Source organism: Colobus angolensis, unplaced genomic scaffold, assembly GCF_000951035.1.
Source record: "Colobus angolensis palliatus isolate OR3802 unplaced genomic scaffold, Cang.pa_1.0 Scaffold48, whole genome shotgun sequence".
In the NCBI taxonomy this organism is placed as follows: Eukaryota; Metazoa; Chordata; class Mammalia; order Primates; family Cercopithecidae; genus Colobus; species Colobus angolensis.
In genome coordinates this window covers 11,143,041-11,160,945 of record NW_012118265.1, presented here as the reverse complement: position 1 = coordinate 11,160,945, position 17,905 = coordinate 11,143,041, and the positions used below count along the sequence as shown (strand labels likewise).

The 17,905-nt window shown below is 38.8% G+C and overlaps 1 protein-coding gene across 4 annotated transcripts in view; it reads left to right on the top strand.

The window, feature by feature from the left end:
* Window positions 1-935: 935 nt before the first annotated feature.
* The window catches only part of VEPH1 (ventricular zone expressed PH domain-containing 1), a 236,175-nt gene continuing 219,205 nt past the window's right edge, over window positions 936-17,905 (top strand). For 2 of the 4 annotated variants that reach the window (XM_011959028.1, XM_011959027.1), the window contains exons 1-2: window positions 1,149-1,285; window positions 9,212-9,506. In XM_011959028.1, coding sequence (XP_011814418.1) covers window positions 9,369-9,506 — 138 coding nt within the window. In that variant the 5' untranslated portion in view covers window positions 1,149-1,285; window positions 9,212-9,368. Of the gene's footprint in view, window positions 1,092-1,148; window positions 1,286-5,033; window positions 5,299-9,211; window positions 9,507-17,905 lie in introns of those variants that run through there. The other 2 variants (XM_011959026.1, XM_011959030.1) reach the window with 2 other exon arrangements.

Sequence of the window (17,905 nt, the reverse complement as noted above, 5' to 3'; positions counted from 1 at the left end):
TACTCTAATTTGGGTAAGACCAATTAAGGTTCATCCTGTTTATGGGCATCAACTCTACCCAAAGGACATGGTTTCCCAAAGGAAATATGGGTGCAGTTTTGACTAGAAGTAGAGTAAGTGAATGTTGAGTGGCAAACACAAGAGAAAGTAATCTTCACCCCATGAAGAGTCCTTTTAATTGGGCCAGTAATTTTTTTACATGCAGCATGATTGCCACTGAATGGAAATCTTTGTATGTCCACTTGTACAGCTTACACCTGACTTTCCCCACTGCAGCCCCCGCCCCCACCCTCCTTGTTACCCTCACATGGTTTAACTGAAAGCTCTGGTCGGGAGAGGCTCAGAAATATTTTATCACTTTGTGTGTAGGCAAAACCTCAGATCAATAAGGGAAGAAAGCCCATGCCATACACTTAAAGGGAGGGAAGAGCCTCCAGATATAATAATCCACTGGGCACCATCAATTAATTTATGCATTAGAGGTTTTAAAGTGCATTCTCCTTATGAGAAGAAATGAGGCGATATGGGAGTGCTTGTGAGGGATCCCCAGTGAATTAGGTCTGAAAAGAGGAGTTCTATATTTGGATGGTAAAAGAAAGGGAATTAGAAATTTGGGTGGATGCAAGAAGGAACCATGAGGGTTCAGAAAAACCTCTAGTGCTACCAGGGAAGTTTCATTCAGTTGTGTGTTTCATAAGCAATACCAATAGTATAAATAGACTTTTGCTCCTTCACGCTAGCCCTTTTGCTTCTTTTGTGGTATTTTTCTTCTATCATATTTGGCTTAAATGCCACCTCATTCCAGTGCTTCCCTTCCTCCATTCCCTCCCCAAGCCTTTTTCCTGATGTCTACTAAAAGGCCCCACATCTGATATTAACCTAAAACTTCCTTGATTTCTTAAAGTTAGTTATTCATTAACAGAACCTAAATTACTGGTTGTTAGGCAAATCCAATTCTTTCAAACTACAGATCTGCTCAGAGAAATCTGTAAATCTAATGTAGAAATAAGTGAAGCTTTGTGCCAATTGTTAGGTCTAAGCAGAAGTTTGAGAGAGAGAAGAGAAGTTACTCATTTGCCCGATTCTGCACGGTGAGTCCATGGGGAGGGAATGAAGTGTACCACTGGCTTGACAAGCAGCTCAGGGAGACACGGCTGCAGCCCACGGGACTGGGCAGCAGCTGCAAGACTGCCTCTGAGCATTGTCATGGGTCCCAGCTGCAGTGCTCTAAAGATCAAGGATTTTGCCTTCTATTTTCTATGACCAGAGATTCCTGTGCAAAGAGGTATGGCTATCTTCTTTCATGTCCTTTTGTTCAGCAAAAACAAAAGCTAATTAAAGTAAATGTCAGAGGCTGCAGAGAGGCAAAGAGTGGGGGATAGGAGGAAGGAGCTGAGAAACTTCCAGGGGCTGGCTGATTATGCAGATAAAGCACATTTGGGAGCTGTGTGTCTAGCCATGTATGCAGGCATTTCAGTTATTAGGGTAAAAATGCCACTTCTCTGTGGGTTATTAAAACATGTCTCTAGGCCTCAGGAGCAGAAAGCTGTGCTTCTAGATTCATATTATGTGCATTTTTGTTTTACTCTGTAATAATCTAGTCTCATTTCTATTTTATACTTTTGTTTACCTCAATCAACATTTTGCAACCAGCAAAGAAACTGGCTCTGCCTATGGATTTTCAAAGAAAATTAAATACTGTAGCATCATTACAGTCAGTGGGTTGAACAGGGTCACCATTACTGTTTGTTTTTGCTGCCGTTTTTTCCTTTGGTGTTTCAGATGTCTTAGGAATCATAATTAAATCTAACCACGTCTTAATTCTTTCAGATACACACTTAAATTGCTGTAGTAATCAACGATTGGATTAAACGACATTTATATGTTTTTGATTTAGAAAGCAGAAAAAATACTTAGAGAAATATTTAAGTTGGTCATATAGATATTTAGTATGTGAAACTTAAATGTAAATGAAGATACATTTAACATTGAGTTTTCCATGTAGTTTGAGAGTTTGGGTACATTATCTGGAAGAGCAAACCCACAGAATTTGAATTAGGATTTTTCAGCAAGATTTGTATTATTCCAGAGTAAAAATGACCTGCAAAGTCAAAATTTACAGGTGAAAATGAATACACTATAAAACTATGACAAGTCACAAAAGCCTTGATTTTAGAAAGCTTATTAGGCTTGAAGTATTTCTCATTCTTTTTGAAGGAAATGTTTCCTATTTGTGTTTTAATAAGTTGAAATATGTAATCAAAATTAAGTCGTTTTTTGGGCTCTTGACTAAATAGGTCACTAAACCTATTTTTTTCATGTACTTATGAAATAAACCTGCTACAAACTTTGATTGTATGCACTCTAGCAAAAAGACAGGGCTGAGTCCTTTAGCATCACTTGGAATACGCCAGCCTCAGAGGCTTTCAGTAGAAGTGAAGTGTAGCAGCATGCCACAGCCAAGGAAGCCCAGAGACATCCAGGGAACAATAGACATCTTGTGGGAAGGGCTGAAATGTATGCAGCCAATTCCCATGGGAACTCCTGTAGTCCTTTCATGCTGTGTGAAAAAGATGCTCCTTCAAAAGAAACTTTAATCCTTTCTTTCAAGGGAAAAATCTGAGAACTTTATTGAAAGTTTCTAGAGCCCAAATAGGTCTCAGATTGTTAATGAGCATTTTTAATGCAGGTGAATAAAGTGAAAATGTTTTGATGCAGAGTAATGTAGTCTAAAGCATAATGTAAACAAATATTGCCGTTCTAGAGTTTTCTGAAGTGAGGAAACCAGGGTAGAGCCTAACCTAAGTTGCAAGCTAGAGACTGAATTCTTCAGAATAAGTTGGTTTCTTGGGTCGATTATGGTGATTGAAATCTCCCCCAAGAGTTTCAATTATTCTACAGGGAGTGTCCCAATAGTGTGGTGATTAAGTCCTCCGGTTCATGTATATTTTCATTTAGCAGAATCTACAGATGCATAATAGAGTAAGCCACTAATGTTTTATTAGTGGGCATTGAGTGTAGGTCACCTTGAAAAGTAGTAAAGAAAGTAGCTGGAGCCCTGGACAGGCACTCCTTTCTCACTAACAAACATGAGAAGGAGTTCTACACTTCCATGGAAAACTCAGGTGTTTGGATTACCCAGCCACAAAAAGTTTGAGATACATTGTATCCTGGCCCATTTCTGCTCTGTAAAAACATTCACTGTTATTGTTCAACCTTGGTGGGGGTAGGATCAGGGTAAAACTATCTCTCTAGGAAACAAGATAAGGTTACCAAAATCAACAGGGACACATTCAAGAGAGTGAAGTGTACAGATGAAAAGTGAACAACCCAGAGATAAGGACAGGATGACTAAGATAGGGAAAGGACAACAAAGGTATAAATATGGCACAAATGGAAACAACCTAAACATGTTTAGCTCTGTAAACTCAATCTGGTAAACAGTACAGTTGTGTATTAATTTTTAAAAGGTATGGCATGGGGATGTGTTAACTGGTGGACTATCTATAGGAATAATAGTACTCTTAAGGATATGAATGCTGACACTTCTTCTATGGTTGTCTTATGCCAGGCTCTGTGTTAAATGTTTTACATCATCTCCTTAAACCTCCCAACAACCCATATCACAATCGTCAGGATCAAAGGAGGAACTGCAGGCTCAGGGAGTCTAATTAACCTGCCCACATTTACACTGCAGATAATAGCATAGCTGAGCTTGGAACCCAGTTGAGTCTAGGTTCCCATACTCTTATCACTCTGCTCTTCTTACTGGAGTCCCATAGAGTGTCTAATTCAGGACTCTACACCCTTTAAAAAAATAAAACTGTATAAAAATCTAGGGATTAAAAATCAGTAATAAGGAATAAAGGATTAAAAGGGAAAGCTAAAGCATTATCATCTATTCCATTAAAAGAGGAGCCTTCATTAGTATCTTGTAAATTAGAAAACTACTAATGAGAAAATACAGCTACTCATGAATGACTGGATTCTTGATTTTTATAAAGGGATTCTTCAAGGGGCTAATTCTCCAAATGTGGATGTCATAAAAATGTGATTGATCACCAACTGTCTAGGCAGATTTATGAGGTCGTTCTCCTGGAACACATGACCTGTTTTAACTGTGGCCACCCTGACCACACCCTTTGAGTAGACACATCACACCCTTTCAGTGAGCACAAAGATGAGATTATCTGCAGGATAGCTGCCTGTACGCAATGCCAGAAGAGAGATGATTTGACAGCTATAGATCTACCACAGGAACAGATGATTTAGGGGTCGAGAAGAATTTAAAAACCTTGCTTTTTTAAAAGCAATTGTTGGAGTAGTTTTAAAAACCTTTTAAAACTGGAGTTTTAAAACTGGAGCAGTTTTAAAAACCTTGCTTTTTTAAAATTTTATTTTATTATTATTATTTTTTTTTATTATTATACTTTGCTTTTTAAAGTGCACTGTTAACTGTTTAAAGAATAAAGGAAAGTTCCAGTGCCTTTTTCTCCATCAGAGTGTCAGTAGATTAAGCAGGATAAACCTTTTTTCCTGAGTGTCGCTGCAATATTTAAAAGTATAAATCCAGTATATCTGGTCCACGTGGATTTTTATGAAAAGCTTTCCAGCAAATAACGAAAAAAAGAGAGTATATATGTTGTGAAATTTGTTCTGTTTCTTAGCAACTTCCCGCATACTTAAACTTTCAGTACTATTACTCTAGAAGCAGAGCAAAGGGATACTTTCTTTAGGAGGTGACCCTTACTGGAGGAACACTCAGTTTCCAAAACGTGTGTGAAATCTCAGGGAGAGGGAAGTGTTAATGAAGCTGCAGTTCTCTTCTCCTCCCCTGGGGCTCGGAGAGGTGGCTCCCTACAGCCATTCCCTTCACCTGCTTGAGTTCCTGTTGAAAATTGTTTCCTGCGTGGCCCGTCCCCGCCCCCCATTCTTCCCTGGGAAAGTATAGATTTTCACGAACACAGGGAGTTCTGTTTTCTCTGTTAAAAACAACTCTCCTTTACTGGAGCAGGCTTTGTGTTTCACCCCAGGAAACAGAGCATTGCACTGGGAGGTAACTCCGCTGGGTGAGGTGCAGCCTGTCACCTGACCGGTCTCTGGGGCTGCCGGTGGCATCAGGCTGCATTCCTTGAATTCTTCCACCCGGCACCAGCTCCGCAATGAACAACTTCAGGTTCACTGAGCTGAGCGGATTCCACTCGCTGTGCCCTCGGAGCCTGCCTGAATCTCCCGCCCAGTCTCAAACCATGCAGCTGAGTAACTGCAAGGGCGCCTTTGAGAAGTAGCAGCACGCAGGTAAAGTCGAGTTTGCGCGGGACAGCTGTGACTCCCTGAAATGTGCCGTGTTTGGCGCCGTCATTTCTGTTTTTGTGGTTTCTGTTTCTCCTTACAGAAAATTGATTCGCCAGCAAATACCTGTTAAAAAAACAAAAAAAAAACAAAAAACAAAAAACTATATAAGGAGAAGGTGGGCCTCAGATTAGAACCCCTTAAAGATTAGGGAAAGAAATTATGAAGGAAGCAAATTAAAGGCAGTAAGAATTGTGTAAACCAGTTTTTAAAATCATATACAAAGTATGAAATTTTGGAGTCTGGCCTACCTGAATGTGAATATTGGCTCTGTGTGTAACCTTGGGCATAATACTTAACCTCACTGGTCCTGTTTCCTCTTAGATGGTAATATCTACCTGCAGAGTTGATGGGAGAACTAAGAGAAGCATCTAGTGTCTAGCAAAAAGGTTGATGTGTAGAAAGTATTTGCGTATGTGCACATATGTGCATGTGTGTATATGGTGTGCTTGTGTGTATATGGTGCATGTATATGTGCACATGCACACAGGCCACGGGACTATGATATTCATAAGGGTAGGGAGTTTCTCAAAACATAAGGTAGAATTTGATCTGGCTCTGACCTTCCCTGCTATTGCAAAAAGATCAGCAGGAGAAGCCAGACACCTGAGCAAAATATTAATGAGAGCTGCTGAAAAATAAATAATGTGCCTTGCCGGTCCTTATCTGGGAAGGGATGTGCAGCATGTGGAAGTACTCACTGAATGAGAGCTGATGGGAAGGGAGGCAGCTCAATAATAATTATCTCACACAGTCATGAATACAACTATCCTGAGAGACCAGCTGCCTTCAATCCTAACTTGGCAACTTACTCTTTAAGTGCCTCTTGAAGGCTGGTGGTTACTTTCCTCTCTAAACATCAGTTTTTGATTGCATGGAATTGTCATAAGAATTAAGTGGCTCAGTATGTGGGAAGCACTGAGATAAGTACCTGACCCATGGCAAACACCCATCAAATGTCAGTTGTGCCATTATTTTATAAAGGACTCCTTTACGCGTTATCACCTGTGACCCTCAAAACACCCTGATGAAACAGACGAGGTGTGTATTAGCCCCATTTTGCAAATAAGAAAACCAAGGCTCAAGAAAGGAAAAAAAACATGAACCAAAGGTCCCATAATCACTGAGTAGCTGAGCTGGGACTTGACCCTTGGTTCCTAGATGAGCAGATGACTTAGTATGGACTTAGCACAAGTAAGTGCATTGAATGAAATCTGTAAAAACCTTAGTTATCCTAAAGGTGCTTCTCAAATGCCATTTCCTCCATGAAGCTATTCATTATCATCTTCCCCTGGAAGTGACTTCTCTCTCCCTTGTACTTCCCCAAACTTCTTTTTGTGTTATCCAGGAGATTTTTCTCTTGGTCACTCCCATATTGTACAAGGTGTTTTGAAGATCACTGTTGAAAATGTGCAAAGGAGCCCTTTGTAAAATAATGTGCAAGTCCCACCTCTCCCCACTCCACCCCTAGGTTTGTGAAAACTTTCCTGCATGGCTGTGTGTTAAACAACTTGATGTTTCTGTTTAGGGCCCAAAGCAATGATTTGCATGTGATGGGCCCTCCAGAGTAACAGCTGAAGTTGGAAGCGGGAATGTGGGACTCCACAGCAGGTGTCATGTAAATGTGAAGTGTGCAGAAAGAGCCCAGGAAAAGCCTGGGGGTGCTCCTCTGTACCAGCACATATTTCTGCTCTTTCTTGGAGCTCCTGAGCATCTATGACTGGGGCAGCTGAATGTACTTCATGGAGTGCCACATGTCCAACAAACTGACAGGTCAGGTGAAGTCATTTCCATCCAGTTTTCCTGAATATTATTTTATTGAGACTCTTGTCACTGTAAATATCTGAGCCTGGGAGGAAAATGTGTTAAGAGAAAAATGTAGGAAAACACTGTGCTGATTTTTCTTAGAGATATTGTGATTCACTCTTCCACATTTCCCAGGGTGCAAACTACTTTGCAGTACCTCACTCTGTGCTCCACCTGCCTCTGAAAGCTTACCACTCTCCTTTGCTCTTCCTCCAAGCATCTTCTCCTTGTGACTCTCTTGCTCTCTGGTTGCTCTAAATCCCAGGGCATAGAATGGGCAAGGATCCAGGAGCAGTATAGAAGGGGACAGGAATTCATTTCGTTGCTTAATAACCCTGCTCACACCTTCATCACTAAATATTAATAATGCTCTGAGGACCTTTACTCCTTACAATAGCCTCACATCTTACCTGGAGTCAATATTTCATAATGGTTATGAACTTGGAGTCTAGCACTACTGGGGTCTCTGGATTCAAATTCCAGTTCTCCAGCTTGGTAGCTGCATGACTTTAGTAGTTATTTAACTACCTCAGGTTGCTCACCCACAAAGTGGGGATGATATATCTTCATATAGTTATGAGGATTAGATGAGTTAGTATTTACAATGTGTTTATGCCTGGTACATAGATAAAGGCATGTAAGTATCAGGCTTCATTTTTCAAAAGCTGGTAGATAGTACAAAAATTGCATATAGGCAGTATTTTCTTTAAAATCCCTATGACTCATGAATTGTACCACTTAGAATACTATAGGTAGCTTATTTAGTTGAGTGTCTAATTAAAGATTTGGCTTGTATTTAGAGGCCACGTTGTGTAAAGAGTATGTGTCTTTAAACTTGCATTCAACACAAAGAGGTGCTCTCACAACAATAGCTCAGAGGAGAGGGCTGAGACTACCCAAGGGAACAACAGATTCTCTTCTCCCTTTTAACACTCTTTCTGACAAACACATTCAGAGTAAAATGCTAGGCAGAATTGCCTATTGCTTATATTAAATAACTCACTCTTGGCTCTCACTAAGCATGTGGCTGCATTTGTAAGTTACCCACATGTATGAGGTGATTCCCCTCTACTGTAAACTGTGAGGGAAGTGCACTGGACTGAAATCAGGAGACTATCCTTGCCACAGCTATTATGGGGCCTTGGGGAAGTCATTAAACCTCACCGGCCGTTAAATGATTACTAAGGTCTCTACCAGTGCAAATGGTCTGTGATTTTATTAGGCCCAGAAGGGAGCTGATGAGAATAATCAGATGTCTAATTTGTGCCTTTGGTCTCCTCTCTGTAGACTGTTAATTGGGTGAAAAATATAGTGGGACTTTATTATTTCAACTGGAATAGAGGGAGGGTTGCCTGATCTCAAAGCCCTCTTTTTAGCCTTCATGGCAAGGCTATCATGTTCATTTAAGTGTTCAAGTTCATCTTCATGTTCAGTAGAGATTTATCTAATGCCATTCTCCTAAGCAGCATCCTTTATTTTATTACTACTTGATTATAGAGTACATAGGAGTAGGGTAAGTACTGAGGACGCCTTTTTGACTGACAGAGGGGGGAACTTCTACTGCTAGCATAGCAAGGCAGCCCAACCAAGAGGGTAAGCACTGGTTTCTGTGTCCAGGTTCTGGAAGAAAGGGTTCTAGGAAGTGGGTCTAGGAGATGTTTCCTATGCTCCCTCTTTTCCTTTTGTTCTCCCTTTCTGTTTGATTCCCATGAGAATCTGTTTGAGGAAAATCTGGCAAGTGTTAGGCATGATTATTGTTTGTCCTTGTGACATGGAGAGAAGAGAAGGATATAGAAAGGAGAAAAGTGTGGGGCTCATGTTGACTTTTAAAGTTCAAATTAAATTCTAGAGAAACCTAGTAATTTTTGACAAGACATTTTGAGACAAAAACAAGGAAATAGCTCATTTAAAGATCATTAAGCCGGGATCTATTACTCCAGGCACATGTTTCCAAGTTTCTTTTTTCTCTCTCTCTCTGCTGGACACCGAGTTCACATTCTGAGCTTATGCCATTCTGCCAGGGGCTATATTGTGTCATTTGTTTCCCTTTCAGAGAGTGTCAATGAAGACCTCAAAGTCTGGAGAAAAATGACCTTTCATGGAATAAGAAGTATACCTCCTGCTACATGTTTTTGTCTTACTGACCTCTGATAACTGAAACACATGGCTCTGGGTCTGTAGAAAGTCTACTGATCAAACTCCTCCTCACCATGCATCAACTGTTCAGACTGGTTTTGGGACAAAAAGATCTTTCACGAGCTGGGGACCTCTTCTCCTTAGATGACTCTGAGATTGAAGACAGCCTGACAGAAGCTTTGGAGCAAATTAAGATAATTAGCTCATCTTCAGTAAGTAAACTGGTTTACAGACTACATCTCTGAAATGGCCTATCCTAGAGCTAGAGATTTGTATATATCCTGGCAGAAGGATCTTTGCAGGGGAAAGAGGAAATACTACTAATATTGGTCTTTCTTAACTCTGCTCTGTGGTTTTGTTGGCATCTAAGAAATAACAGTAGGGAAGTCATGGCTTAGCAGGGGCAATTAGATTGTCTTTTGCACACTCACAAAGACCAGAATTCTGAAAATTGCAGAGCAGGGTGGAATTCTCACAAAAATATTATTTAGGGGCTATTTTTATTTCCTTGAAATGACACTGAGAGGAGAGGGAGCAAATCCAGGGAAAAGCAGACCTGCAGAGCAGCACAATAGCATTGGTAAACAAGAGCAGGGTGTGTGGGGGAGGCTGAATAATGAAAGAAGGCAGGATGACACCTCCTGCCATGCAGGTAATATGAGACCAGGACAACAATCACTCTGCTGCCAGAAGTGACAGTTGCCCAGGGCTTGATAATGCTGATTCTATTTACTTCTGTATTGTCTCTATTTTTTATCTTTCCCTTGCTTCTTTTTCTACCCACCCACACCCCTGCTCCCTGGACCCGCTATTTAATTCCACCCACCCATTATTAGTCCCCAGTGTGATCAGACAGATGTAAAACCTCCCATCAATCCTTGCATTCCTTTGCTTCTCTTCAATGTCAAGATTAGGTATTCTGAAAGCACTTCCCAAAGGGGATGGATGTGGAGTGCCCAGTGTGCTTTCATGTTGACTGTCTTGATTGTACTTGGACCCTCCATGAGACTGGTCCCACTTCAAAGGCCTAGGGCCACCAGGCATCCATCCACATCCTCCCAGCTCAGCAGTGTTTGCCAACACTTGGCACAGACACCCATTGGGAAGAGGAAAGTGGTGGGACTCAAGCCATACAATACTGAACTGGCAAATGTGTGCATATTTCAGAAACAACAGCACTCTTCCATGTTACAAAGAAGATATATTTAAAAGGTACACTGGCAACCTATGCAGCCTCCTCTTCAAGCCTATTTTCTCTTGCTGGCTGCCATTAACATCCCGAACTCCTCCCAGTGACCAGTGAAGTCACTGCTCAAAAAACTCTTCTTTTTCTCAGGTAATGTCTTTGATGGCAATTACTCATCCACATCTTTTCCAGAACATTAATCAACTTAGTTTGACTCAAAGCACAACATGTTGCTGGTACATTTTCATTTTCTGGGTAAGATTTTTGTCCTGTTTTCAGAAGCCCCTTCTTTCACAGTCCTCTGCAAATAAATTGGCTGAAAATTACACTGGGTTTTCATCTTCTTAATAGGAAAACAAAACAAAACAGAAATCAAAGATCACATAGGTTCCCTAAAGCCTACTTCCACTAGAGGTCACTAGTGGCCAGTTATTTCTTTTGTTGCCATCATTATTTCTTTTGTTTCCATAATTGCTTGTTTCACAGACATCAAATTCAGAATTTTAGGACTGGTGACTCAGTACTATTATATAGCTCTACTGGTTAACTATTAAGACTGGCAAGTCCCTTGTCATTAGGATCATCGTCCATTCCTTAAGTTGTCCAAATAGCATCTCACTCTACCAGGAGTTCTGGCGAGCCAGGAGTTGATGTGTCTTCTTCATCTACTAACTTTTACCACATCTGACTTCTTCCATTTCTATATCTGTAACCCCTTCATGGAGCAGAAGAAAAATGGTAGCTTCTAATTTATATATACCAAGTTTGAGGTTACCAATGTCAGCAGCTCCTTATCTTCCTCTTCTGATTAGCACATGGAACCACCATGCCTGCTCTATGGCTTGCTTCCCTGTTAGCTGTGTCCCATCCTTCTCTCAGATCCAGCCCCAACTATTCCTCTCTAGGCCTTTCCTAATGACCTTGGATCTCAGTTATTAATTCCACTTCTCATTTCTCTTCAGAAATGTAGAACAGGAAGGGATCTTCTAAATCGCCTTTTCCAACTTCCAGCACAGAAGATTGCTGAAAAATAGGTGGCTTCTCCTGCACTTGCAGTGATGAGAACATGCTGGGTTTCTAATATTGTTACCTGCTCCTCAATTTCCTTTGGTAAATTGTCCCTTTCCGTTGCATGAAGCCTTGATGGCGTCTCCATCAAGGTTCCCTACCATGAGTGCCCACTACCCTTCCCTATCAGGGGTGGGGGAGAGAAGAGGTGAGACACACGGCCCAAGCTTGAAAATCAGAAGTTTTTCCCCAGTGATTTTAAGAAAGATATCAGCAGAGGGTGATTTATCATGAGGACGGTGCCCCAAAGAAACAATACTTTACTTCCTCCCCCTCCATCATTGTAGCTGCCTTGATCACTGCTCCTTTTAAGGCCTGGTCCTTCACTTTCTCCTTCAAACATGTGGGCCACCTATTATCTTCTTATTATTGCTATTATTATTATTATTTGCTGTACTTATTCAGAATTTTTCTGTTGCTTATGATCAAAGAACCCTGACAAAGAGATAGCTGTTTCATTGTTGGGAGTTCAAATGGTTAACATGTTCCTCTGCTTAGCCAGATGAAATCTTACTTTGTACTTTCTAACTGTTGTCTCTGTTCTGTTCTCTGCCCCCAACAATCAAAAGAGTCTACCTTCCATTTCTACAAGAACAACTTTAAACCTTTTGAAGATAAGCACCAGGCTGCACCTCTGGCTTGTCTCCTCCCAGCTAAACATCTTAGTGTCCTTGGGTTTTCCATGAAAAAGAAGGAGACTGTGTCAGGGAAAGGTTACACCACCTCATGTTGTAGCCCTCAATTGTCAGATCTGGAAAACTCAATTTTGTTGGTACCTGAGAAATGCTATCCAAATCATGCTATCCAAACACAAGATTTGGAAATATAAATTAGAACACGATGTACTGATTTACAATGAAAATTATAACTCATATAGATCAGAATTCTTGTGTGTTTCATGCTGTTCTCCTCAAGTCTGTTTACTCAGTCTTTCTTTGGATAAGAATACTTTTAATGATTAGGTTTCTTCCTCCTCCATTGCAATCACATTCCAGCCCTTCCTCCCTGAGATTACATCTAACTCACTTGCAAAGTCACCCATGAAAAGATAATGTCTTGGTTTAGGCCTGTACTGGCTGATCCCAGTCATACGAGTGGACTTTATTGGTTTAGTCCTCAAAGGACAATCTTGTTTCCACCTTGTTAGAGAAGGCTTCATTGAAGCTCCCAAGTATTGCCTACACTCTTAACATTCTGGTTACCCTCCTTTGGAATAGTCCTAATTTATTATTGTAATTTATCATTGCCCAATGCTCAGACCAATTGCTTAGAACAACTACTAATACTAGTCAATTATTCTGTGTTTTTAAAAAATCAGTTGTCTACATTTATCTTGTGATGTGCTAAGGCATTCCGGTAGAATCAAGACTTGTAATTAGATAAGTTTAAATTTTTTAAAGTGTATTCTGCCACATTTTAATCATTGCAAAAAAAAATATTGTATTTAAGCCCTCATTCCAGAATATGCCTTTTAAACATCATGATTCTGTCAAATATATTACTTATCACTTTCAGCTCTGTGGAATCCAAAAATGTGGCAAACAAGCCTCCAATCCTTCCCCCAGAGCCACTCACAAAATAATTAAACCTTACTAGATTTCACTCTCCAGTCCATGTCCTCTTTTTCTACCAGTTACTACAAAATACTGCTATGAAATATTTTGCCCTTACGTTTCACTTTGAAAATGTGACTCCTCAACTCAATATCCTCTCCAAGTTCCCAAACATACCTTTAAGTTTTGTCTTTTCATTTCGAGTCCTTTCTAGACCACTTTTACCTAATAATTACTTGTACTAACTTGGCTTTCCTCCCAGGCTACTCCAAATGAGATTGTCTCATCCACTCATCCACTTCTCCCACCTTTCCCTTGGTGTTCACCTCGTGCCCAACTGATCCATCCACCTTCCAGTACTCTTTATTTTTCTTTTAATAATGAAACACACCAGGCACACAGAATCACCCACTTTAACATGTTAGGTACAATTGAAAATCCCTGCATGTCTGTTTTTAATCCAATTCTCCTCTGTCATGCTTCCCAAGGTAACCAATATCCTGCTTGTGGTATTTAGCTATGCATGGTTGCTTTTTGTTTTTGTTTTTGCTACATATCCATGGTTCCAAAGTGAATTATAGCATAATATTTCATATTTTTAAACTTTATATAAATGTTGTCATAGGGCTCAAATTACGTTTTTGAGATTTGTCTATATTGGCGCATGTAGTTTCAACTCATTTATTTTTGCTGAGGCAGAGTATTCCCTTATAAGAATGTGCTACAACGTATCCATTCTATTTTAGTCTACATTTATTCTTTAAACAGTGCTACAGTAAACATCCTTGTAATTGGAAATTTTGGCCAATTATTTCTAAAGTTCTAAATACTTGTAATTGTCAAGTATTTCTGAAGTACACAATTCAAAGTGAAACAACAGGTTTTAGGGTTTTGTGTCTTTGCAACTTTATGATTATACCAACAAATTGCTTTCCAACGTGGATGTGCCAGTTTACACACCTAACATCAGTGTCTGAAAGTTCCAGTTGTTTTATATCCTCACCAGTGCTTGCTTTTATCAGATTTTAAAAGTTTTTTTTTATCTAAGTGAAGCAGCATGTAATTGTTTAAACATACACTCCTCTCATTATTGCCGAGGTTGACCACTTTTTCATATGCTTATTTGCTATTTGCCATTTGTTTTCCTCTGAAGGAAGTGCCTACCACTTTACTTCCAGTGAAGTATCTGTTTATGTTTTTTTTTCTTTTTTCTTTTGTAGTTTCAAAATCTTATTTTATTAACTTGGAGTATTTTGTATATTCTTGTATTAGTCCTTTGTCACCTACGCAGGTTGCATATCTCACTCTGATACACAACTTATCTGTTACCTTGTAATAAGTCTTGATATCTGGTAGGACAGTATTCCCAAACTTCTTTAACATTGCTTTGTTGGTTTCTGTTCTTTAATAATTTTATATTAAGCTTCTCCTGTTTTCTGAATAATTCTATCAGTATCTTAATTGGGTGTGATTTTATCTATAGATTAATTTGAAGAAAATTAACATCATTATGTACTGTCTTTATATCTATAGACACTGCATTTCTATCCCTTTATTTATATGTTTTTAAATGTTGTTCAGAAAGGTTTCATGATATTTTTCCTACGAATGTTAAGAATATTATATATCTTTTGTTAAATGTACAAGCGTTTTATATTTTTTTCTGAGAATATGAATATTCTTTTTTAAAATTATATTTTCCAATTATATTTTCAGTTGATTATAACATAAGTGATTCTTGTATAGTGATCTTACATTCATCAAACTCACTCAACTCTCCTACTAATCCTAATAATTTGTCCATATACATTTTCCAGTTTATTCAACAAATATTTATTAGTTGTCTACTACGTTTCAGACACTGTACTGGATGTCAGGATGTAAGAGTCATCAAAAAAGACAAGAAAAAGCCCTCTGACATCATCCATTTAATCGGGTAAGACAGAAAATAAACAAATAAGGAAGATATGTAGTGTATTAGAAGATAAGTAAGTGCTATGTAGAAAATTAAAGCAGAGGGCAGTGATAGGGTATTGGAGGCTTGAAATTTTAAATAGGGTGGACAAGGTAGTCCATACTGAGACAAAAGCTGACATTGAAGCAAAACTTGAAGGAAATGAGAGAGCAATACTTGTGGGTATCTGGAGAAAGTCATTTCAGGCAGAGGAACTATTAAGTACAAAAGTCCTAAGGCTGTAGACTGGAGTTTCTGAGGTCAGTGTGGCTGTAGTGAAGGGAACAATGGGGAAAGGGAGATGAGATTAGGAGAGAAGTGAAGGCTGGATTGTTGGAGTCTTGGGCAGCCACTGGGGAGTTCTGAGCAGAAGTAACATGGTCTGATTTTTCTATTCCTGTTTTGGGAACAGTCTGTGGAAAGGCAAGAGTGAAATCAGAAAGGCCAGTTAAGTGGCTACTGAAATAATTCAGATAAGAAGCAGCAGAGATTCTGACCATCATGGAGCAGTGGTGGTGGTGAGAAGTGTTCAGATGATCCTAGATACATTTTGAAGATAGGACCAACAGGATTTGCTGAAGTATGTGTGTGTGATGAAGAGAGAGAGGGGCGGGGGGAGAGAGAGAGAGAGAGAGAGAAAGAACAAACTGAAGATTTTTGGCCTGAAAAACTAGCGTAATAAAATTGTCAATAAGTAAGATGAAGACGAGCAAGGAAGGAAGGAATTTGGAGAGGGAGGGTGAGGGGAAGGGAGTGTAGGAAGAATCACGAGTTTCACTTTACTTGCGTAAAGTCTGAGCTGTGAGAATTCTGAGTGGAGATGTGCAAGTATTGTATGTATGAGTCTGGAGCAGGAGAGAAGTCTGGGCTGGCAATTATAATTTTGGAACTTGTCAGCCTTGAGACTGAGCGAGATCACCAAGGGAGTGAGTGCAGACAGAAAGTAAAAAGTCCAGAGACTGAGTCCAGTACTCAGAAGTTAAGGAGATGATGAAGGACTAGGAAAATAAACTGAGAAGAAATATCCAGTTAAAAAAAAAAAAAAAAAGAAAGTCAGAAGATAATGGTGTCCTGAATGCCAGGTGAATAAACTGTTCCAAGGACAGAGTGATGTCAAGTGCCACTGATTGGTCAAGTGAGATTTGTCACTGATTGGTCAACACTGAGAATTGCCTGAGGTTCAGACACATGAAGGTCATTATGACTCGACAAGAGCAGTTGTCACTGGATGGGTCAGACTGAAAGCCAGATTGGAGTTAGTTCGAGATGGTGGGAAGAGCAGAAATGAAGAAAATGAGCAGTGACAACCCTGGGCATTTCCCATAAAGATCAGAGAAATGGGCTGGTATTTAGAAAGAATGGGATAGGGAGAGAGGAGAGAATCAAGAAAAAATATGTTTTAAATGGAGGAAGCACATTCCTTGATTTTTTTATGCATAAGTCATCACTTTAAAATAATTATGGTTTTGTTTCTTCCTTTCCAATCCTTATTCTGTTATTTGATTTCTTTGTCTCACATCCTGACTAGCTCTCCAGAACTGGATAGACTAGAATGAGTTATCCTTCTCTCTTTTTATTTAAAGAGAGTTTTCTGACTTTTCCAGTGTAAGCATAATGTTTGCTCCAGGCTTTTGGTTAATGCTCTTTATCATATTAAGGAGGTTCCCATTTATTCCTGTTTTTCTAAGAATTGTTTAATTTTATCAACTGATTTTTCTATCCTCTTGAGATAATCCTATTTTCCCCTTTAATCTGTTAATGTGGTGAATTACAGTAATAGATTTTTCAAATATAGAACCATTATTGCATTCCTGGAGCAAAATAAAATTTGTTGTTTATTTTAATGCATTTTAAAATTTGGATGGCTGTTTTTAAAGTAGTTTTAGAACTATGCGTATATATGAGACTGGACTTTAATTGCCCTTTTTCCACTGTCTTTACCTGGCTTTGATATCAAGTTATACACAGTAGTTTCATAAAATGAGTTGAGAAATATTTCCACATTTTCTGTTATCTGCAAGAGTTTGTAATATTGTGACCTAATCCTCAAAGATTTCATAGAACACTGTAAAACTCTCTGGCACTATAAATTTGTGTATTTTAATAGATTTTTAAGCTACTGGTTCAACCTCTTTGAGGAAAATTAGGAATGTTGCTTCAGTCACTTTTGGTAAAGTATATTTTCTAAGCAATTTTATATTTTATCTGAGCTTTCAAATTTATTAACATCAAATTGTTTGAATTATTATTTTTTTGGCAGCATCTGTATTCATTGATATCTTATTAACACTTTCAGAGCTTTGTCTTCTACTTTTCAAAGTTTTGATTTATTGATCATCTGTATAGGATCATTTCAAAATTTCATTAATTTTTTTTAAGTCTTTACTACTTTACTTTTTGTACTTTCTATGGCTTTATTCTGCTGTTCTTTTTTTTTAGTCTCCTCAATCGTATAATTAGGTTATTGATTATTTTAACTTCCTTATTTTCCAATATAAGCATGTAAAACCATAAATTTCTTGCTAAGTAACATTTAGCATCGTTCTACGAGATTTGAGATATGTTTTTATTGTAAATTCTAAATATTTTCTTAGTTTTATTGTGACTTCCTCTGACTCACAAGTAATTTAGAAGTTAGTTTTAATTTCCCCAAGAATTCTTATAATCTTTTTGTTGTTAAGTTAGATCTTAACTGCATGTAGTCAGAGAATGTGAACTGCATGATACTAGTTATTTTGAAGTAGTTGAGACTTGCTTTGTTACAGAGTTTATGGCTAATCTGTGTAAATAATAACAGCTAATACTTATGTGGCACTTACTGTGTGCCAGAAACTGTTCTTTTTTTTTTTT